Source organism: Ptychodera flava, chromosome 10, assembly GCF_041260155.1.
Source record: "Ptychodera flava strain L36383 chromosome 10, AS_Pfla_20210202, whole genome shotgun sequence".
Classification (NCBI taxonomy): domain Eukaryota; kingdom Metazoa; phylum Hemichordata; class Enteropneusta; family Ptychoderidae; genus Ptychodera; species Ptychodera flava.
The window spans coordinates 21,876,652-21,901,890 of NC_091937.1; the positions used below are offsets into that span (position 1 = coordinate 21,876,652).

The 25,239-nt window shown below is 37.0% G+C and overlaps 2 protein-coding genes across 3 annotated transcripts in view; one reads left to right on the top strand and one right to left on the bottom strand.

Annotated features, from left to right (window-relative positions):
- Positions 1-696: 696 nt before the first annotated feature.
- LOC139142250 (transmembrane protein 39A-like) overlaps positions 697-25,239 on the bottom strand; it is a 28,003-nt gene continuing 3,460 nt past the window's right edge. Inside the window, exons 4-8 of one of the 2 annotated variants that reach the window (XM_070712135.1) lie at positions 24,851-25,005; positions 23,512-23,812; positions 22,465-22,649; positions 21,523-21,643; positions 697-2,842 (exon numbers count right to left, since the gene is read on the bottom strand). In XM_070712135.1, the coding sequence (XP_070568236.1) occupies positions 2,633-2,842; positions 21,523-21,643; positions 22,465-22,649; positions 23,512-23,812; positions 24,851-25,005 (972 nt within the window). In that variant the 3' untranslated portion in view covers positions 697-2,632. Of the gene's footprint in view, positions 2,843-18,438; positions 20,599-21,522; positions 21,644-22,464; positions 22,650-23,511; positions 23,813-24,850; positions 25,006-25,239 lie in introns of those variants that run through there. The other variant, XM_070712134.1, reaches the window with a different exon arrangement.
- Positions 4,690-8,894, top strand: LOC139142245 (zinc finger protein 492-like). Its single transcript, XM_070712127.1, has 3 exons — positions 4,690-4,970; positions 6,305-6,427; positions 7,233-8,894. Exons 1-3 carry the CDS (start codon positions 4,865-4,867, stop codon positions 8,768-8,770), a joined length of 1,767 nt encoding a protein of 588 aa, XP_070568228.1. The 5' UTR covers positions 4,690-4,864; the 3' UTR covers positions 8,771-8,894.

Genomic DNA, 25,239 nt, shown 5'->3' on the forward strand with positions numbered 1-25,239 from the left:
TTTGTGGTACAAACAAGAAGTTGGTGTCAAGTGAGCCTGAAAGTGCGAAACCCAAGAAACATGAGAAAAAGTTACAAGTGTTACTTTCATCCAGTCACAGCTTGTTTTATTTTAACCCAATAGCGTCCATGTTTACATTAGCCGGTACCTGACCCTATATTTCCCCACGCCCTCTACCGGGAAATGGCTCAGGGAACCAGACTAATCACAAGAAACCTGCAAACCAATTTAAAGCGAACAGACCATTGGTTTCAGAGGAAACAATTTTTTACTGAAATGGCAAAAAAATAGAGAAAAAATTCATTAAAAATAGAAAGCAGCCAATATTGACACCAAATCTATATGTTTCAATGAGTGGGGCCCAGGGTACCTAAAAACCAAATATGACAATGATCGAAGAGTGGTTCCTGAGTTATTGATTTTTGACCATTTTCGCCTTTTTTCTACCTCATTTGCATATCCATGAGACTAACAAGTTCATTTTAACAACGGCACATCCAGACCACATATGGCATCACTACACCAAAAATCAGCTTTTTACGTGCAGCAGTTTCAGAGTTTTTGCGTTGGACGGACAGACATACATACATACAGACAGACATCTCACATACAGACTTTTTTCAACCATATAACCTCCCAATTGCCATATATGTATGGCAAATGGGAGCTAAAAAAGCAGTCTTGAGCAAAATAGTGTTTTGGCAAAACAATGTTTTATTTGTCACTGCAGGTGTTGTGTATTTGATTTCAAGACTGCAATATGGATGGATTTGTGGCAATGTACATTTCAGTAATTCTCCTCGGTAGATAGTTATTTTGTAATAGATGATGTTACAGGACTAAAGCTGTTATAGGTTTCTATTCGCCAACCTCATCCTTCAAGTGACACAATGGCCAAGAGAAGTACTTGACCCAAATACTTATATCGTGCAAACACTTCTTCATACCTGCATTCTGTCTTTTCTAGAAACTTCTCCAACAAGTGTTGTCACATCTCAGATTGTAACATTACTGGTGAAATGAGATACCTTCTCAAACTTCAAATACAAGATGAGATTTTTAAAGATAAAAGGCTCTAGAATTCAGCATGTTCTGTCAACTGTGGTGTATTTCAGTAGAATTTTGAACATCTGGCTAAACAGTTCTACGGGGCAGCACTGATCTGTTATGACAGTCCACCACTGAAACTATCGCAGACAATGTTAGAAATTTGAAATCTTGAACAGTATGGCAGCTTTATTTCATGGGGCCCCAACCCATTAATGCAAGACACTAAAATGTAGCTTTAAGTACGGTATTGCATGTAACTGTAAACAGTTCAGAGTTGGATACAATCACTTCTAAAATTTTCAGTCCTCTTGGTTATAAAATGATTCAGTTGATGAAGTTGAGGATTTTCAATATTTCATCTGGCCTGTGAATACACCAATTACGGTTACAGTGTTCAGTCTCACAGAAGTTTAAGGACTTATTAACCCTTTGAATGCCAAAGTCTGTCTCCTTCATTAGATATAATCCACATAATTATTTTTTCAGATGGAAAGTTTCTTCTAGACTTTAGTAAAATTTGGATCAAAAAGTGTTGCCCATGAAAAGTGATGGCGATGTGATCCAAAATTATCAAAATATTACAAAAAAATCACAAAATTTGTAAAATGTTGCACTAAAATTTTGATGAGCAGAAAATCGCAGCACTCAAAGGGTTACTTGAAATGTGAACTCCACTGACAACACCTACCAGATGACCAGAGATCAAGTGGTTTCTTGGTAATTAAGGACATGGCTAAACCATTGCGATGGAAAATGGGGTGGATGGTTTAGCTAGGTCAATCTCACAGCACAGCCATATTCAACCATTCTGATACAATCAGGGATTCTAGTCAAAGTGACAGGTTGCGCGTTGATATTGTTCCAAGACTCACTAATGTGATCTATGGTATGTTATGTATGAGATGTGGTTCATCAAGCCTTAAGGTGAAATTGCTGCCAAGGTTTGAAATCGTCGAAGGGATGGACAATGAGATTCTGGGAAAGGGTAGTCAAATAAGGGGGAAAATTTGCAGAGTAAAATCACTAAATCGAAATTTTTTACAGCCATACTGATTTTTGGAGGACAAAGATTCATATGAATGTCAGTGTAATAAAATGCAATCAAATATGGAAGAAATAGAACAAAGACAAAAATAAAATAGAAATGGAAGAAAGATCCACAAAAATTTTGTCAAATTTTAAAACCAAAATCAGTTTGCATGCAAGTATCCTGGCTAACTCTCCCAAGATCTGATGGTCCTATCCCTACACTGTGACAACAAAAACATTTGGTGTATTCACCATGTGTACAATGATAGGGTTTCTTCCACAGGTGGTAAATCCATTGCCTTATGGACAATCAAGATGATATCATTGTCAAGAAAACACTGCAACTGGAGGAAAACAGAACCAGGAAGGAATACCGGCACTTGGAACCGAGAGTTACATGCTCAGTTGACAGAACAGGCAAATCTAAATGAGCTTATAAACAAAACAAAATATATAGTGAAATTTACATTTAGTAGAACTCTGAAAATTTCTGACTGATAAAGATATAGTCAACAAAAATAGCATTTCTTTTCTTTTTTTAAAATGTAATTGTTTAATCTTTGCTTGAATAAACTTTGGCGAGAACGAATCGATCTCTGAGAAGTTTAAAGATGATGTAGTAATTTGAGAAAAGCATCAAGGATAGTGTGATGATGTGATTCCAGAATGTGGATCGTAGCAGCAGGTACAGTTGATAAAATATCAAGACGAGCTGAAGGATTATCAACCAGTTCAGCAACCGCAATGGCTTGTGAAACATAAACTGTTATAGAAAATATGTACATTGGAAGCAAAAAATATTGTGAGCTGAAATCAGGTAAATCCAGGACATCAAGTCAAATCACTAAGTAAAAGAAAGTAATGAAGAGTTGAAGACAAAAACACACTTCAGTAACTTTTTATTGATTAATTTTGGTGTTTGGACCAACAAACATCTAAGTACAACATGTACGCTTTCAATAACTCTCCCTGGCTTAGGGACCATTCAGTTTTTACGGCCGGGGGGGGGCAGCAAAATCTTGTCGCCCGTGTTCAAAATAAATATAGACCCCCCTGCATTTTTGCGAAAAAATGATGACCCCCCCCTTTGTCAGACGAAAAAATTTGATACCCCCCCACCCCCCGGTGCTGAAAAATAACCAAACCCATATGTCAAATTTACCCGCACGGTTTGGATTTGAACTCCGGTATGCGGCGCACTTTATTCGTGTAGCAGAGATGCCAGTGCACAAACTTCTCATCCACATCCATGCAAACGTCTGTTAATTAGGACGACTGTAAGGCAATTTTTAACTTCATTTCCATAGACATAACTTATGTCCATGGACATTGTATAAAGTAAACTTTATTGGAGTGGTTCACCAAAGGCAGCCCTCCGGTTAAGAGGGTCATGGGCCATTACGTAAAGTCAACTTTATTCTAGTGGGCGCGACCAAAGGTGGCCCGCTGGTAAAAAGAGGGTCGATCATGGCCATTGCACGAAGTTAACTTTACTGAACAGGGCCGCTAAAGGGGTCCGGCTGTCAAGATGGTCATGGGGTATTACAATAAAGTCAATTTATTGTAGTGGGCTGTCGCTAGGCGGCGCGCCGGTAAGAGGGTCGATCATGGCCATGGCGTACAGTGAACTTTATTGTAGGTATTATGTTTTTGAAAATGTGGTGACCCCCCCCCCTTTCCTACCAGTGAAAAAGTGATGACCCCCCCCCCCCCTTCGCGGATTCCAAAATTATGATGACCCCCCTGGATTTTGCCGCCCCCCCCCCCGGCCGTAAAAACTGAACGGCCCCTTATCGAGTCAGGCGCTCATACTATACCACAGGCGACCCAATAGGTTCTGAGTTTTTCACACTGTTTTCTCTATCATTTTCTCTTCTTTCTTCATGCTCTGAATGATCGGAATAAAAAAATAAATGGTTTATATAACCTAACCTAGCCTCTGTGACTCTTTATTTATTTTACACTCCATTACAAGGACGTATATCTCTCATACACACATGCTGTAATTAATTAGTCAACACAACTAATTATGCTAATCCGTGGACTTATCAGAGGTTGGTCAACATCGGAAAGATAGTGATGTTAAAAGCCATTCCTATCTTTCGCGATGTTGACCAACCCGTAAAATCCCTGATATGTCCACGGATTAGCATAATTAGTTGTATTGACTAATTAATTACAGCATTGTGTATGAGAGATATACATCCTTGTAATGGAGTGTAAAATAAATAAAGAGTCACAGAGGCTAGGTTAGGTATATAAACCATTTATTTTATTTATTCCGATCATTCAGAGCATGAAGAAAGAAGAGAAAATGATAGAGAAAACAGTGTGAAAAACTCAGAACCTATTGGGTCGCCTGTGACTATACTAGTCAATCCGTTCGCAAATTTGATCACGTATTTTGATAAGCCAGCAACAAAATCCGCCATAAAATGGAAATAAACCACTTAGTGGCTATAATATCGCATTTCCCGCTCAATTTGCTTGGCTTCTGATCACAACCAGGAGAGGTTTTCCTAATGAAACCCATTATATGATGCGGTCGATTCCGAATCAGAATCCGAATCCAAGTCTAATATCTGACACATGCAGACCAACGACGGTACGACTGTGAGGTCCTCAGACGACGCGTTAACTTATGGACCCTATCGAGAAATTACACTTACAGTTACAGTTACGTGGTCTCCTACCAATTTGTGTTGTCTTCATAAATATCACAGTCGGAATTTCGGCGCACATCTGTCACCCACTTGCATCCTTTTGAAGTATTTATTCCGCAGAAATGGAGTCGGCAGGAATGATGGACTTGAACAGCCCTCGAGATCTGTACAAGGCGGGCACTGGTAGTGCTGATATTTCTCCTTCCGGCGTTCTGATCAGTTCTGAAGGTATGACTGTGTGTGGTGATCTCAAAGACGTATTTACAATATCATGTATGCCAAATCATATAATGCAGTACATATGGAGTACGCAGAGAGCTTAAAAAATGCAGACAAATACCATGGAAGTAAAACACCTCCATGGCCAGAAGTACAGATAGGGAGTCACCATTATGTACATCATGGAGGGGGATATAGACCCAAAAGCTATAAGATGGACTCAGCATTAAGTACTAGTATGAAGACTAAAGGGTGACTACAGCCATGTTTGTATATTTTGCAAGTGAAATTATCAGAAATTGTATTTTATTAGGATTCAATCAATTCATCTAACAAGTATTGATATAGTGTACTATTTGTAGCTGTGAATTTGTTGAAAAAAAACACTAAAAATTCTTCAAATATGGGAAAAAATGTGTCAAATCCGTCAAATGGCAAAATCAGTGTGTCATATGAAAGGAAATGCTCATCCATCATCGATCAGGACTAACAATGACTTTCATTGGAGCGACATCGGCAGGCAAAAGATTCTATTTCCTATTGAGTTCCATACCGGCTTCCATGCTACATTGTTATTATTATTATAAGCCATTACATCTTCCTCACATTCACACATTCACCAAATTACCGTAATACCGGTTGTCTCCCATTCTTTATAGTACCAGTACTGCAGTATGCTTTTAACACAAACAAGTTTAGTGGTTAAACCACCTTGACACATACTTGGTTGACATGTTTTATTTGTTAAAATTTGTCAGTCTCCTAAAGTGTATGATCACAAGTTTATATTAAAAGTTCTTTCTCTCTGCAAGTGCATGATTTGCCATCCATTTGAAATTTAGTGATAATTCTCCATTGGATGATAATGTAGAGGTTGTTCCGGTGATTTTGAATTATATGTTTGTATCTGACAGCTTTGTGTCGTAGCTATCAACTGTGGGTTTCAGGTTCTTAATCTCAGAGGTTCATTCTGATATGTTGAAATGGTGTCATTAATTGCAAATTGTATTTGTGGACCAACTTTCTTTTGTGCTGAATAGCTCTTGCTTTTGCAAATAACTGTTGTCTTGATATTTTTACGTTTTTTGTGGGATATACTGATTCAGTTTTCCTCTAGAGTTGCAATTGTTGAAATTATTGTCTCATAATCTGTGAAAGCCAATATCCATTGTGAGTACTTTCTCAGAAAATAATTTTCAAGTTCCCAAATAGTTTTCTGTTAAGAACAACAGCAGAGACATACAGGCCACAAGTTCATTTATTGTTCTGTATTGTGAAATTTTATAGTTGTTTGGTGCTTTAAGGATTTCACAGTTTTCAGATATTTTATTAATCTATTTCAGCATGTTCAGCAATTTGTGAAGCTGCAAGAGATTTTGACCAGCTACATCAGCTAGTGGGATATTTTGAAATGCTTTCAAAAACATTATGTCAACAATATCATGACAAGGTTCTACCAATGGAAAGTAAGTTTTCTATTTGTATGGGGCAGTAATGAGCAAACGGCTACAGTAGTCAAGTCATGACTAAAAAATTTTTCCAACCCTTTTAAGTGGGCAATATATATATATATATATATATATATATATATATATATATATATATTAAAGCATTCATGGCTGATAACATGGGTTGCTCAAGTAAAAAAGTATAGTATAATTGCCATTTTGTGTCGCTAAACAAGGTTTTATAGATACTGTACGAGTATAGCATATACCAGTTTAGATTCCCACCACAAATTTGTTTCATGTAGTAGGCAAAGCTTGCTACACTTGTCATTGGTTGTATTATGACTAGTGAAATTCAAAGCACAAATTTGCATAAGTTATCTTTGGCCTGGATAAAAGCCTTTTGCTTAAAGGGGCAATTTTCAATCCCTGGCTCTTGCATCAGTGGTTGTTGACATTGACTGTGTATGTGATTTAAGTCCATTGTTCTCCTTTGAAATTTATGCACAGTTAGTCAATTTACTCAGTGATAAAGCTGATAGAGGATTTCCCCTTTCATTAACTTTTGATACTTGCTAGAATTCTAATGGAAGTTTGCATAACATTGTATTTAAGACTAATCCATATGATGTTGATATATACGGTATCTGTATACATATATATATATTTAGAGACAGAGAGAGAGAGAGAGAGAGAGATCTTTTCTCTTTTCTTGTAATAATAATATATAAGTTTACATTGTCTCTTCATAGTTGTTTCATAATGCCATGTCACTACTTCATTTCTCACAAGGAATGTTGTTTTTATATCACTCTGCTGACAGGCACATCAATAATCATACAAAGTCTTGTCTTACATGGTTTCATCACATTGGAGTTCAGTGGATCCAGTAAAAAAATTCCTGAAGATGACATCAATCAACAAACAGACGTTGATAGTACGGAAAAACGATCGACAGCACACAAAGAATTCTTCACTTCGGCAGAGTGCTTTGAAAGGGGAGAAAGTGAAAGACTGGTACACAATCTGGGAGAATACAAGAGTGGTAGCCTCTGTAGGTGTGAAAGCCAAGACTGTAAGATATATGACAGTGAATTGAGTTCATCAAAAGATGCCTCATCACAATTAGAACAGTGTCATCCCTATTCAGTGTGTGAACTCAATGATCATAATTTGATCCACACAGATGTACAAAGCAGAAAATGTGAAAGCCAAGAGCAACATGAGAGAAATGTTTGGATTCCCACAGGTGTTCAACAGTATGAATGCGAAGAGTTTGTTAGAACATTCTGTCAGAAAGGCAATCTGAAGTCACATATGGTGACCCACACAAATATCAGACCACATGAGTGTGAAGAGTGTGGTAAAACATTCAAACAGAAAGTACATCTGAACACACATATGTTGACCCACACACATATCAGACCACATGAGTGTCAAGAGTGCAGTAGAGCATTCGGTCAGAAAAGCAGTCTGAAGTTACATATGTTGATCCACACAAATATCAGACTACATGAGTGTGAAGAGTGTGGTAAAACATTCAAACAGAAAGTACATCTGAACACACATATGTTGACCCACACACATATCAGACCACATGAGTGTCAAGAGTGCAGTAGAGCATTCGGTCAGAAAAGCAGTCTGAAGTTACATATGTTGATCCACACAAATATCAGACTACATGAGTGTGAAGAGTGTGGTAAAACATTCAAACAGAAAGTACATCTGAAGACACATATGTTGACCCACACACATATCAGACCACATGAGTGTAAAGAGTGTGGTAGAAAGTTTAGTGAGAAAAGCTCTCTGAAGTCTCATATGTTAACCCACGTAAATATCAGACCACATGAGTGTAAAGAGTGTGGTAGAACGTTCAAGAGGAAATTCAGTCTGAAAACACATATGGTTACCCACACAAATATCAGCCCTTACAAGTGTAAAGAGTGTGATAGAACATTCGGTACGAAAAGCAGTCTGAAGTCACATGTGTTGACACATACAGATACCAGACCTTATGAATGTAAAGACTGTGGTAGAACATTTGGTCAGAAAGGCACTCTGAAGACACATATGTTGACCCACACGAAGGTCAGACCACATGAGTGTAAAGAGTGTGGTAAAGCATTCAGTCTGAAAGGCACTCTTAACGCACATGTGTTGACACACACAAGCAAAAGACCATATGAGTGTGAAGAGTGTTGTAGAACATTCAGTCAGAAAAGCAGTCTGAAGTCACATATGTTGACCCACACAAATATCAGACCACACAAGTGTCAAGAGTGTGGTAGAACATTCCGTCAGAAAAGCAGTCTGAAGAGACATATGTTGACCCACACAAATATCAGACTGTTTGTGTAAAATATGTGGAGAAAATCATTCAACAGGAAAAACAATCTGAAGGCACATTCGTTCTCCCACACAAATATCAGACCACATGAGTGTAGTGTGGCAGAACTTTCAAATAAACATGCAAACAGTTAGACTGAAAGATTCAATCACGTGTGGGCGCTCTGGCGCACTACGACCTACGATCCTTTACCACTTTATAGGGTCGTAGGTCGCAGTGTGCCGGAGCGCCCACACGCGACTGAATCTTTCAGCCTAACAAACAGTCTGAACGCAAATATTTTGACTAATGCAAATATCAGACTATATGTGTGTGACAGAGCCTCAGACCGACACTCTACCTGAAGGCAAATAATTATCATCCGACCATTGTGTGTAAAGAGTGCAGAAAGAATTGAGAACAGGAAAATAAACACGAAGGCTCATATATGTTTACCTACACCAATGTCAAATCACAATCTACGGCAGTGTATGGCAGAAATTTCAAACTAACAAACAGTCTGAATGCAAATACTCTATGAGCCACTAACATAGCAAAAGTATTTAGTTCAGCTTATGATTGCTAGGTGTATCTTAGTTTTAAAATTACAATTTTGGAACAACACTTCGTTAATAAACAGAACAAGGTACCACTTTCAAATACATCACACAGACACACACAAACTCCTCAATGATTCTGTAACGAAGACAAAGAACGAATCATATCCATATCTGGACAAGAAATGACAGACTGGTAAAGTATCACTCAGTGTTCAAGAATATCTGAATTGTAGCAAGGGTTCCAAACTAATTTAAAATTATGTCAGGTCACAGAGACATAGGACGGCAAACAATTTATGTTGAGATGTGCCGGAAAGTAAATTTCTGTAGATACCCCCCTCCCCCCCGGTAGTAAAGTTTTTCAAGACTCTGTGTAACGAATTTCGCTCTGTGGGAGGGGCACAACCCTCCCCATAGAGAAATCTGTCTTTTATGTTTGCTTTTTAGTCCCCACGGACACCGTCCGGGGGGACTTATAGGTTTGGTCATGTCCGTGCGTCAGTCCGTTCACGCAGATATCTCAGACATGCCCGTGTCAATTTCTTTCAAACTTTGCACAAGGATAGTACCCTACCCCATACAGATGCACGTCGATTTGTTTCACAATGGGATCAAATTTGGCCGTGTTAGATGACTTTTAGTTTACACCTCCATAGACTCCCATGTATAAGGCAGTCCATAGACTCCAATGTATAAGGCCAAGAAAAATAAAAATTTAGTTTCTCATCGTATTCATATTGCAAAAAGGAAGCAGTGACACAGTTTTTAGTCCCCACAGATGAAGTCCAGGGGCTTATAGATTGGGTCATGTCCGTTCGTCCATCCCTTCACGTAGATATCTCAGATATTTTGACAATGTCACTTGACCTCGGTGACCTTTGACCTGAAATATACATATTTGTCCATAACTCAGTAAGCACAAGTGCTACACCCTTCATGTATGGTATGATGGGAGACTATATGACGCCACATATTGTACCTCATTAATTATGTGCATATCTAATTTTGAGCGAGCCAATAGAGCTAGAGGTCTGCTTTTTGGTATATAGGGATAACTTAGCTATGCAATTTTTTTGACAAAATCTCATGTGACCTCAATGACCTTTGACCTGAAATATACATATTTGTCCATAACTCAGTAACCACAAGTGGTACACCCTTCATATTTGGTATGATGGGAGACCTATATGGCGCCACATACTGTACCTCATTAATTATGTGCATATCTGATTCTGAGCAAGCGAATAGAGCTGGATGTCTGATTTTTGGTACATAGGGATAACTATAGGAGAGAAATTTTTTGACCAAATGTCATGTGACCTCGATGACCTTTTACCTAAAATGTACGTTTATGTCAATAAATAAGTAACCACAAGTGCTATGTCCTTTATATTTAGTAGGATGGTAGCTGTGGAAACGCAGCTATCTGTTGGCGGGGTAGCGGGGATCGCTATGCGGGTCAAAAGTCAACCCCCGCCACGGATAGCTGCGGGCCAACTGCCATCGAAAGTGGGTCTATTACGACGACACAACATGTATCGGAACTTTGAACGGCAAAATAAACCAAAGTGAGCGTAATTCAATAAAATGACCTATACCTACCTGAACTCTGATTATTGCTCATTCCCTAACTACTTTTGTGAACAAAATTTCTGGTTCGTTTACGTATTTCGGCTGATTTTCCAAGGAGTACTCAAGATTTTCACTCCAGAAGCGAACTTTGACTTCTATTGATATGCTAATAGAGCTGACCGACCATCATGCTATTCACGTTCGAAGGTTAATGAGCGACATCCTTATTAGCATATCAATAGAAGTCAAAGTTCGCTGCTGGAGTGAAAATCTTGAGTACTCCTTGGAAAATCGGCCGAATTACGTAAACGAACCAGAAATTTTGTTGTCTCGAATTGTCACTGGCATCAGACTTTCGCCGATTTGTTTCATTGAGTCTTTTCAATCAGTGAAAAACAACGCGACGGTTGAACGCTGATATGGTATCCGACTTGGCGCTGATATGGTGCCGGGCGATAAATTCCAGACAAATTATCCTCTTTAACAGAATGCTGTGCACCAGCATAGAGGTATATCCAGATATCTCGAATTTCGAGACATAAACTTGAGTTATTGCTTCAACTTCAAAGGTTGAGGGAAAGTATTGCCAAACGACGTTTTACATCGATCAAAGTTTTTAAACAATTTCTGAAATCTAGCCACATTTTTTTTATATATTTGCACTGTCGATCTTGCCGTTTGTTCGATGGCATGTCAGTGAGACGGCTGATATCAGTCACCGTGTGGTATGAGTTATACCACCGTTGACATATTCATATAGACCCTGGGCAACGTACTCGCTCCCTCCAGATCATGTTACACCCATAGATCCAATCAGAACACCTGCACTTAAAGTTTAGGTTTTACTTTATACGAAAACATTTCTTGAAAATCTGTGGAATAAACTTTAATATTAAACAGTTATTTCAACATTTGGTGATACATTTTAACATGATATGTAATAAAAATTTCATAAAACATAAATTTAGGAGGTGGTATTTTTTGATAAGAAGGCATGTTGCAGGTTTCGATCTGTTCACCCCCATATCAGTGTAAACAGTTCCACTAATAGGATCTGACCGACCGTCACGCTATTCACGTTCAAACGAGCGACATCCTCATTAGCATATCAATAGAAGTCAAAGTTCGCTGCTGGAGTGAAAATCTTGAGTACTCCTTGGAAAATCGGCCGAATTACGTAAACGAACCAGAAATTTTGTTCACAAAAGGAGTTAGGGAATGAGCAATAATCAGAGTTCAGGCAGGTATAGGTCATTTTATTGAATTACGCTCACTTTGGTTTATTTTGCCGTTCAAAGTTCCGATACATGTTGTGTCGTCGTAATAGACCCACTTTCGATGGCAGTTGGCCCGCAGCTATCTGTGGCGGGGTTGACCTTTGACCCGCATAGCGATCCCCGCTACTCCGCCAACAGATAGCTGCGTTTCCACAGCAAGTAGGATGGGAGACCTTATGACAACACATGCTTTACCTTATTAATTATGCACACATCTAATTCTGGGCAAGCGAATAGAGCTGGAGGTCTGATTTTTGGCATATAGTGATTAATTAGCAATACAATTTTTTTTATTCAAAATGTCACGTGACCTCGATGACCTTTGACCTTGATTATACATATATATGCATAACTCAGTAACCACAAGTTCTATACCCTCCAATTTTGATAGGATATTAGACCTTAAGATGTCACATCTTGTACCTCATTTATTATGCGCATACGTATTTCTTGGCTGGCCAATACAGTTAGAGGTCTGATCTTTTTTCCCGATTTAAAACCATAACTTAGACATGCCTCATGTGTTTCAAATTGGGAACAACGACGTAGACCTATGTGCCCATAGATCTCAACATATACACTCCAGTGATACTTTTTAATGACCACATTTCCCTGCCCCATCAAGACTAATACTCCTATTACAAGTGGGGACTATGTCATTGTCAATGACTTGATATACGTTTGTTCTTAACGGGTATTGCTGAGCTGTTGCCGTAAAGAGGCGCGTGGTTTACGACGACGGTTTGTTTGAAATAAAGCAATATAAAATGTAAAATGAAGCCAGAGCAGTACGCACACACTTTCAAGTACATGTATAACTTAACTGTACGTGACTGTAATTGTCTGGGGTAGAGTGTTCTGTTCAGGCGAGAAGTGTGTGTTCTGTTTATATTTTATATTTTACATGTTATTTATTACTTCATTTCAAACAAACATGCACCATCATATTTCAGCTAATTTGTGATTTACTCTTTGTATTTGTGAACAAACAAATAAAGAGAAAACATAAGAGACTTAGCCTGGCCCTGTGAACACAGCCACCCTTGAGTCGCCTCGCATGAACATATCTATGGTGAGCCACTACTGGGCCCATGACTGCATCGCAGGCAAACTAATGGTTCAGGATGTCACAAGCAAATGTTTTTGCGGTCTGTGAGTGGTTGAGTGATTCAGACAGGCATAGATTTGAATCTAGTTGATTTTGGCGGAAAGTACTTAGAAAAGAAGTTCTTCTTGTGTGGTCAAAGTTGGGACTGCAAGTTGCTGGTTTTGTCTATGGACCTTAGCAGGCCTGTGTGTATTTTTACGATTTTACTTTCAAACAAAAATAACTTTGTGAGAATGAACTCAGGGGTGTGTATACACTCATATTAACTCCCTTCTGGGACTGTACTGTGCAATTTTGAATGTGATAAAGTTTACACTGAGATTAAATAAGTGCCCACTCATAAAATCACAGTTACAATGCGCAACAGCAAAAATTGTGGATACTGTGTATACCTGCATTCAAATCTTTACAGAAGTTCACAAAGTAGTTTTGTGTAATGCATACGGCTGAAAGTTTTTCACCATTTCATTGTCTGTTTGGATTCTTTGTAATATTACTAGTTTTTTAAAATGGTGGGAAATCAATACGACCAATAAATTTGAAACTGCTTGTCCAGTGTTTCACAAAAGAATGGTTTTTATAATGCAGTACAAGCCGATATCCCTACAGACAGTAGAATTGAGAGAGAACCAGAAAAAATCGGAAGATATTTTGAGCGCAACGAATTTCAAGAGTTACAGCTAGTAGGGCTTTTAGGGCAGAACAGTTGGAGGATGTTTCATAAACAGTAAGGAACATGCAAAATAATACATATTATGTTATTCTTGGTCAAGACTTGTGGTTACAATGCATCCTTTATGGCTATCAACTGGACACAAACAAGTATATTTCTTGGTAATCGGGAATAGATCCCACAAACATATTTTTGTTGTAATTTTTACTTTACATGTTTTTCAAGCCATGACATATTTCTCCCAATGTCTTATGGTTTATCTTTTACATTTAATTTAAATACAAATATTTTGCTGTACAGTAAAAGTTTGTAAATAAGATCAATATTGACATTTTGGAAACATCAATGTATAAATATTTAAACTTTAAAAGATAATTTTATCATAAAGAATGATAAAAGTGGCAGTTCACAGAAATATCACTCGGAACAAGTCTACTGTACTTAAAGTGAAGTTTGTGTTTTGTGATAGTAAAGTCACTGTCAATTTCAAATGACAACAGTATAAGCTGATGACAACTCTAATGCATACATTTTTTGAAGTAAAGATGCAAGGAAAATCCGGGTACATGCATTTTATTTGTCGTATGCACACTAAGATGGCCAACAATTTAAAATCTGTTTCCATTTTTTACTGATCTTTTTGTCAAAATATGCAACAAGATTTCTGGCTAAATATGATACATGTGCAAACCTTTTGTTGCACTATTACATAAGACATCATGAAATCAAATTTTCATGATGTGAGGCCTTGTTACCACCATTGAAAAATCATTGCAAATCATTACGGCGATATCAGAAGGCAAAGGAGTGAAAGAGGTGATCAAACAAGTTGCATGTAGTGCTGTCACCTGTTCCAATTTTGCTAACCAATCACAGGTTTTAAGCGGGTGGCTGCTTTTTAAAAACAGTGCCCTCACATGGGCTTTTTAATATCAAGGAATGCCCCTTTGACCATATATGGGCATATTCAGATTACAGGTGACTGTATACTTTTAACCAGGACTACTTTTGATTTTCTTCATGTTACAGTTCCTTGCTTTTTGGGCTGCTTTAATGCTTAATATCTCAGACTGCTGCTGTTCTTTTAACATTTTCTTCTTTTGTATGTCATGCACGGTGCATGTTGCGGTATGTGTAGTGCGAATCGAATAGTAATTATAATAGTAATACCTCTTGTGTACAAATGTCAAATCCTGAGTATACGTACAGAACTGATCAAGATCGTAGCTACATTTTGCATGTTTGGCATTTGGTCCTGTTGTCACTTTCAGTCAAATTTCATCTTTGTTAGGGCAGCTTATGGTTGTATTGTTGGACTTGTAATTTTTACGGTTTCTGTCAGAGCATCAGTTGTAACAAAATTCCATTTCCACAATTCCTATTAGGATAATTTTAAAACGTCTCATAAAATTTGTTGACAAATATTTTGTCTCTTTAATTATGGAACTCTGACCTCATTCAGAATCAGCCCTATTGCATTATGCATATCAAGTGTGTGGTATTTTAATATACATATAAAATACAGGGTATTTGAGTATGCACATCAAATACTGGGTATTTGTATTTGAGTATACATGTAAAGTACTAGATATTTCAGTATGCATGTCAAATAGTGGATAGATCTGCATGCATATCAAATACTTGTTATTTCAATATGAAATTCAAATATGGAGTGTAAAACACTAGATATTTCAGTATGCATATCAAATACGTGGTATTTCAATATTAAAAATACAGGGTATTTCAGTATGCATATCAAATACTGGGTATTTGAGTATACATGTAAAATACTAGAGATTTCGGTATGCACATCAAATACAGAGTATTTAAGTACGTATATCAAATACTTATATTTCATTCTGTAAGCACACCGAATACTGGGTATTTCAATATACATACCTCAATCATGCTAGATATTTCAGAATGAACATGAGATTTCAGGTATTTTTCTTTGTGAAGCGACAAGAACCATAATATATGGTGTTGCTTGCATGTAACAAACCCTCCTGCAACTACCCCATGAAAAAATAGTGTCAATGACACTGTGCTCCCATTTTATAGAAATACCAAGTACTAGTACAAACATGACATTGCATTCTTACAGGTTGATTACTAAGAAAATTCCATTGTAAGTCCAAATTAATCTTATACCCCAGCAATATGAAATGCTCCATCTCATAATGACTTTTACATATCTGACAGAAAACAACCCTAGGATCAAGACTACCATGTTTTAAAGCAATCCAACAAATACTTTGGGAGAAAATGATTTTTTGACAAAAAATGGGAAAAATTGCCCCAACAATACAAATATGAAAATTTCACCACAATTTGAACGAATCTGACAAAGGCAAACCCTGGGATAATACATACAGGTTTCAAGGCAATGGGATGAGAGCTTTCAGAAAATAAGATTTTTTGACCAAAAATGGGAAAATCGCCCCAAAAATACAACTTTCAACATTTCACCACAATTTGAAGAAATGTAACTTAAGTCACTATAAAGAGCGTGCATACCAAGTTTCAACCAAATTTGGTCAGTGGTTACAGAGTTTTAGCAATTTGCAGGATTTTTCCTTTTTTTCCCGCCACATTTGCATATTTTTGACTTTGGCATATTCATTTGAACAAATTCACATCTTCACCCCTGGGTGCACCTGTCCACCAAATACAAAGATGGTAGGTGCTGCGGTTTAGGAATTTTAATGTGGATGGACATACAGCCGCACATACTAACATACATACATACATACATACATACATACATACATACATACATACATACATACATACATACATGGATACATACATTCATACATACATACAGACAGACAGACAGACTGACAGACACATAGACATGAATACATACATTTATTTTTACAGCTTTTAACCTCCAACAGCCGCCCAACCTATCAATATCAGCTTGTTCAACTTGATACTACTGCTTATAATAATATAAACAAGAGTTAATTACATTCTAATTAAAGTAAACATACCTTGTTTATCAAGATTATGTAAAAAAACCCAGAATATCTGCCAGGCTATAAAGAATCTTCAGCTTGTTATCTTTATCAGTATTTTCATCCTATTAACCAAGCACATTTTAACTCTCAAATTAACATTGCAAGTAAGTTCGTTGAGACTGTACGTACTCAGAGAAAGCACACTGAAGAGACAGATGTCTGCAACTTAAGAAGTTCAAGGTCATCAAAAGCATTATAAGGAATCATGTAACTCTTTCATTGCACTGTTTAACAGATTGCATAATTGCTATAAATAGAACATGAGGAATCTTATAGCCCAGCTTTACCATAAAAACCGTATCACTTTGACCACTCTTTTGATTGACCACTCTATTTTTTCCCTCAAAATGTAATTTTATTTAATCCTTATCAAGTTGACTACAACTGGAAATCAGAACTGTCTCAATCTCTCTTTATTTGGGCAACCTATCATGACAAACTATTATGAGCAATTTCTTTTAGATAACATACAGAGAACAATACATGTCAAAGTTAGGATTCAGGAAAGTTGCCTTTACATGTTTTAATCATCCAAAATAGTAAACATTTCACTATGAACTGTCAAAAATGTTGAACTCTCTAATAATTCTACACTAAAATTATTTTGGCTTTGTTGATTTCCTAATTAATTCAATTATTTAAAATCATATTAATTATTTTTTTGAGTTTTTGCATTGGACGGACAGACATCCATACATCCATACATACATACATACATACATACAAATGAATGACGTACATACATTTCACCTGTGTACCAAATTTGAAAGCATGGCAAAAAGTACCACAAATTTGCAAATTTCGCCTTTAGTTCACCAAGTCATCTTCAGGTCACTCCTAGAAACCTGCACACCCAATTAGAAAATAATGGCATACACAGTTTCAAAGAAGATTTTTTTGACCAAAAATGGCAAAAATTGCCAAAAAATACAAATATGCATATTTTGCCATAATTTCGATGAATTTTATTTTGGGTCATCACAAGAAACCTGCAAACCAATTTTAAAGCGAACAGACCATTGGTTTCAGAGGAACAATTTTTTACTGAAATGGCAAAAAAATAGAGAAAAAATTCATTAAAAATAGAAAGCAGCCAATATTGACACCAAATCTATATGTTTCAATGAGTGGGGCCCAGGGTACCTAAAAACCAAATATGACAATGATCAGAAGAGTAGTTCCTGAGTTATTGATTTTTGACCATTTTCGCCTTTTTTCTACCTCATTTGCATATCCATGAGACTAACAAGTTCATTTTAACAACGGCACATCCAGACCACATATGGCATCACTACACCAAAAATCAGCTTTTTACGTGCAGCAGTTTCAGAGTTTTTGCGTTGGACGGACAGACATCCATACATACATACATACATACATACAGACAGACATCTCACATACAGACTTTTTTCAACCATATAACCTCCCAATTGCCATATATGTATGGCAAATGGGAGCTAAAAAAAGCAGTCTTGAGCAAAATAGTGTTTTGGCAAAACAATGTTTTATTTGTCACTGCAGGTGTTGTGTATTTGATTTCAAGACTACAGAATGGATGGATTTGTGGCAATGTACATTTCAGTAATTCTCCTCGGTAGATAGTTATTTTGTAATAGATGATGTTACAGGACTAAAGCTGTTATAGGTTTCTATTCGCCAACCTCATCCTTCAAGTGACACAATGGCCAAGAGAAGTACTTGACCCAAATACTTATATCGTGCAAACACTTCTTCATACCTGCATTCTGTCTTTTCTAGAAACTTCTCCAACAAGTGTTGTCACATCTCAGATTGTAACATTACTGGTGAAATGAGATACCTTCTCTTAAGTTTTTCAAACTTCAAATACAAGATGAGATTTTTAAAGATAAAAGGCTCTAGAATTCAGCATGTTCTGTCAACTGTGGTGTATTTCAGTAGAATTTTGAACATCTGGCTAAACAGTTCTACGGGGCAGCACTGATCTGTTATGACAGTCCACCACTGAAACTATCGCAGACAATGTTAGAAATTTGAAATCTTGAACAGTATGGCAGCTTTATTTCATGGGGCCCCAACCCATTAATGCAAGACACTAAAATGTAGCTTTAAGTACGGTATTGCATGTAACTGTAAACAGTTCAGAGTTGGATACAATCACTTCTAAAATTTTCAGTCCTCTTGGTTATAAAATGATTCAGTTGATGAAGTTGAGGATTTTCAATATTTCATCTGGCCTGTGAATACACCAATTACGGTTACAGTGTTCAGTCTCACAGAAGTTTAAGGACTTATTAACCCTTTGAATGCCAAAGTCTGTCTCCTTCATTAGATATAATCCACATAATTATTTTTTCAGATGGAAAGTTTCTTCTAGACTTTAGTAAAATTTGGATCAAAAAGTGTTGCCCATGAAAAGTGATGGCGATGTGATCCAAAATTATCAAAAAATTACAAAAAAAATCACAAAAATTTGTAAAATGTTGCACTAAAATTTTGATGAGGAAAAAATCGCAGCACTCAAAGGGTTACTTGAAATGTGAACTCCACTGATAACACCTGGTACCAGATGACCAGAGATCAAGTTGTTTCTTGGTAATGAAGGACATGGCTAAACCATTGCGATGGAAAATGGGGTGCATGGTTTAGCTAGGTCAATCTCACAGCAGAGCCATATTCAACCATTCTGATACAGTCATGCGATTCTAGTCAAAGTGACAGATTGGCGTTGATGTTGTTCCGAGACTCACTAATGTGATCTATGGTATGTTCTGTATGAGATGTGGTTCATCAATCCTTAAGGTGAAATTGCTGCCAAGGTTTGAAATCGTCGAAGGGATGGACAATGAGATTCTGGGAAAGGGTAGTCAAATAAGGGGGAAAATTTGCAGAGTAAAATCACTAAATCGAAATTTTTTACAGCCATACTGATTTTTGGAGGACAAAGATTCATATGAATGTCAGTGTAATAAAATGCAATCAAATATGGAAGAAATAGAATAAAGACAAAAATAAAATAGAAATGGAAGAAAGATCCACAAAAATTTTGTCAAATTTTAAACCAAAATCAGTTTGCATGCAAGTATCCTGGCTAACTCTCCCAAGATCTGATGGTCCTATCCCTACACTGTGACAACAAAAACATTTGGTGTATTCACCATGTGTACAATGATAGGGTTTCTTCCACAGGTGGTAAATCCATTGCCTTATGGACAATCAAGATGATATCATTGTCAAGAAAACACTGCAACTGGAGGAAAACAGAACCAGGAAGAAATACCGGCACTTGGAACCGAGAGTTACATGCTCAGTTGACAGAACAGGCAAATCTGAATGAGCTTATAAACAAAACAAAATATATAGTGAAATTTACATTTAGTAGAACTCTGAAAATTTCTGACTGATAAAGATATAGTCAACAAAAATAGCATTTCTTTTCTTTTTTAAAATGTAATTATTTAATCTTTGCTTGAATAAACTTTGGCGAGAACGAATCGATCTCTGAGAAGTTTAAAGATGATGTAGTAATTTGAGAAAAGCATCAAGGATAGTGTGATGATGTGATTCCAGAATGTGGATCGTAGCAGCAGGTACAGTTGATAAAATATCAAGATGAGCTGAAGGATTATCAACCAGTTCAGCAACCGTAATGGCTTGTGAAACATAAACTGTAATAGAAAATGGAAGCAAAAAATATTGTAAGATCATCAGTGTCAGACTTGAGCTGAAATAAGGTAAAACCAGGACATAAAGTCAAATCTCTAAGTAAAGGAGAGTGGAGAAGTGAGGTCATCCTTTAGTTAAACACCATGAGGTAGAATGCGTCTCAGGCACAGATATTTAGACTCTTACCCTTTCACCACCATGGTTTGTCCAAATCCATTGTTTTCTATGGTAAAGTTGGACCTGTATACAGGGAACTGGGGGTGAATGGGTTAAAATTGTGGGGGCTCATTTTGAAGCTTATGAAGTAAAAAGATTTCACTGACTTAGTTTTGTGAAAATCAGGAATTTTATCCCCCTAGCAATAACACAGAGAGGGTGGCCATTTCGAATTTCATATATCGGTAAATGTTGGGTAATTTGTTCCTCGGGTACCAAAATTTGCATGGTGACCCCCAATTTTTATGCTTGATTTTGAACGACGACGGTTGAAAGCTTACTTTAGGAAGTTTGAGCAAACGTTTAAGTCTTTCATTTTTGAGATACCCATAATTAGTATTTGACCTTGCAATTACGCACATTGAGAACACGACAATGCAACTTCAGAAGGGTTTGCCATTCAAAAAGGAAAAATTTTTCAAGAAATAAACTCATCAATGTCACTCTTGCTATCTGAGCTAGTGGGTGTAAATGCATTTAAACGCTACTGTGCCTGTGGTATAAGCTCGGGAGCAACATATTGCTTCTTGTAGATTCCTTAGAATAGGCTGACTGTCATTCAACATGATACCAAACTCTATATGTACATCCGCTAAATATGAAATAGAAATATGAATTCAGTTGTGTCTCAATTTAGCTCTTTTCACGGTAAAATATTTATCTTTGGCAAGATATGAGATGTTTGAAAAATGCTGAGTTCTGGTACTTACATAAAATCTTGCATGTGAACTGTCAGCTGGGTAGGCAACATTTTGAGGGCCCATAGCCTTGTATAATCCTTTGTTGTATCGTACCAACACACCTTGCGGCCAAACTGTCATGTCTGACCAGCTGTTGGAAGAACACAGACCATGTTACAATGAATATGTAATTTGACATTCACAGTGCAAATGACAATCACCGTCCTTTCTCTGCTTCATTGCTATATACCGGTACATATGACACAATAATTACATCATTCTTTTCTGATCTTTTCTGAAACGCATTGAATTGTTAGGTTTCAGAGTGATGACCTCCCCTTGGTTGTAGGATTGACAAATGCATCTTTGAAATCCTTGTTGATATTTGTGTAAAGTGTAATATGGCTGAGACAGACTTAATCTAAACTGGTAATAACTTTTGATGTACTTTCCAGTATGTTCCTTCTGTTAGCAAAATACAGTTCCTTGTTCTACTCCTAGAATGACTTCGAAACACCTGGTGTTCAACTTGTCAATACAGTCTGCATGGATTGAAGTGTACATCAAGGACAGAGAGTCAGACTCTCAAACTTTTACAATTCTTTTCTGATCTACCACTTGTGGGGGCTCATTTGGAAGCCCTTGGAGTAAGAAAAATTTTCACGGTCTCACTTTTTCGAAAATAGAAAATTTTATTTTTCTCAATGGAGTTGACATAGGGATGGCATCCATTTTGAATTTCAAATATCGGTAAATCATTGGTTATTTATTTCTCTGGTACCAAAATTTGCACAGTGACCCCCGATTTTTATTCTTTATTTGAAAGTGGATGCTTAAAAGATTCCTTGAGGAAAGTTTCAGCAAAAGTTTATGATTTTCACTTTTGTTAAACATTAGTATTGACAACGGAATTATACTTCATACCAGAATTCAGTAGTCAGAATTCAGTATAAAATCACTGGTATAACTTACACATGCTGTGGTGTGTTGCTGTATCCGTGATCAATTTTCTGCCATTTTCCCAAGTGCAGCGCACACCGGTGCAACACGTCGCAATATTTTGAAGGCATAAAATGCGCTGAGAACATTACAAAGGAGTTCAACCAGACGAATCCAATATGTTGACAGGACCACCATACGTCAAAATATAAAGAATTCTGCAAAAAGAAGTGAACAAGGAATATTCACATACTATTTTTAAGCACAAGGAAGACACTCTGAGACACTTTGAGTCAAATGTAAGTCTTTGTGGTGTTTGCTGCCATCATGCCAGAGTGTTTCACAGTTCTCTAAATAATTTCTTGACACACCGTTTCCTGTTAGAGATGATACTGGCAATGTTTTGTGTGTTTGTCTTGCATAAAAGTGGACATAGGTTTCACGAAAATTTTTAAAATATCACTTCGTGACCTTCAAGGAAAATTACTCATTGGCACTGGTATTTGCTTTTAGGTAGAATGTGCCTTCAAGACGGATATGTGGACTCTCAAACTTTATTCTCTTGGCCTACCCCTTGTAAGGGCTCATTTTGAAGCTTATGACGTAATAAAGTTTTCACCAGCTTAGTTTTGTGAAACTCAGGAACTTTGCTTTCCTCCATAGAGTTAACACAGGGATGGCGGCCATTTTGAATTTCAAATTTTGAATTTCAAATATAAATACTGGGTAATGTTTCTCTAGAACCAAGATTTGCAAGGTGACTCCTGATTGTTATGTTGATTCGAAAGAGAATGGCTGAAAGTTTCATGAGAGGGAACTTTGAGCAAACGTTTACGTCTTTCATTTTCCAAGTGTGAACTACCTTACGTTAAACTTCAATCTTTCAGGGCCTGTTAGCCATGAGATATACAACTTTTGTAACCGGATGAATCAAAGTAGTTCAGTCCACACTTTACATGACTGACTGTTGCTGAGATGCAAATCACACTAACCGCCAAAAATGTCAGGATGTAAGGTCAAACAGAGGTCATGCAAATCATCACTTCACTGTCTACCTGAGGGTGTAATACAGCCACTCACCTGGACAAAACAAACTGGAACAAAACCTACATAGTAGGCACAGACCATGGAATTAAATAAAACCTGTTTTATACGGGCGTTAAAATCACATCGTAGGTAGTCCGCTTCGTCTCTGATAGAATCTGGTGACAGCGTACATTTGTGATATGGCAAGACTGAAGTACCGTTTTCTTTGGGTTGTGGCACTGGTTTGGTGGGGCGTGATTCATCTTTGGTCTGTTTGGAGTCTGCGTTCTGAGGCGGATTCGTGGACTTGTTGGGTTCCAAGGTTGAGCCGTAGAGTAGAAAATAAGACACCAACCTGAAAATTGAAGAAGGAATACAGTAGATAGCACCACTAAATTTTTAAATTCTCCATCGCTAACTAGTGATGCGGCGATTACATAAAAAAGTTGCTTTACAGAAATGGTTTCTTGAACTACTACGACGACAAAAATTTTAACAGCTTAACAGAGAGGCTTACACACACACCACAATTCAGCCAATCATTCTCAAATATGCTGTAAAACCTATTAACAAGGACTAAACCCTGTCACCACTATGCTTTGACCCAAACCCATTGTAATCAATGGTGGGCATGGACTTGTTAACAAGGAATTAGGGGTGAACAGGTTCAGAATCATAGACAGTATACATTCACAACTATTGAGGATAATTACTCTTTTAGATAACTACACATTCTGTCAGACATCCAATTTGAGGCTGAATAGGTTTTGAACTTTCACATTTATGACACAGGCCTACCAATGTAAGCAGTCTAGCTTTTCATCACATCACGGGGACAGTTCTGGAAGCATTGTGCACTCAAGATTTGTAAGTCTTCGTGATGTCAGAAAATCTTGTAATTTTTGAATATTTCGTAGTAACAACCTCAGCACTGAAGCAGACTTAAAAATAAATTCCACTTATGTAAGTACAGGTGCCATCGTAGACTTTACATTGTAAATGTATTCTACATGTACTTACGCATTTTGACCGTTTGAGTGCTGTAATTTTTCCCGCCAAAATTTTAGTGCAACATTTTACCAATTCTTGTAAATTTTTCTGTAATTCTTTGTAGAATTTTGACTGAAATGACATCACGTTTCATTGGCTACAGTTTATTTGCAAAATTTTGGCAAAACTCCGAAAAAAAATTGACCGGAATATATTTTATAGAGGTGACGAAAATTGACTTTGGTGCTCAAAGGGTTGAGGTAAATGAAGGGATAAGATAAAGTTATATTAGTAGACTATTTCAGACAAAAAATACATCTATTTTGTTGGGAAGAAAAAAGAAACCCAGTAGATTTCAATAAAATGAATGCAACTAGCAATGTCAGAGGATGATGATACTTACGGATAGGCAAGGAAGAGTAAATTGAGTACTGAGTTGTTGAAGAACATGTTTACCAAGGTCCAAATCAGTGTTCCCAATAACAGCATGATGACGACGCATTTGAAAATCTGGGCAATCCAAAACAAGACAGCCTTCACCTCCAGAGAACTGTAGAACTGTAAACACAAAAACAGCCATTTATACCATTCTACTGATGAGATATTATACAAATGCAATCATGAAATCGTAGCACAACATTGGACCACATGTTAATTTACGTGAAATTGACAATAAATGTACAAAAATATAGTAACCTTGGAATAGGAGTTTGTTGACTTCTTTATGGTTGTTTTCCAAACTACAAAATACAATGACAGGAGTTGATATTGTTATGTATCACCGACACTAAG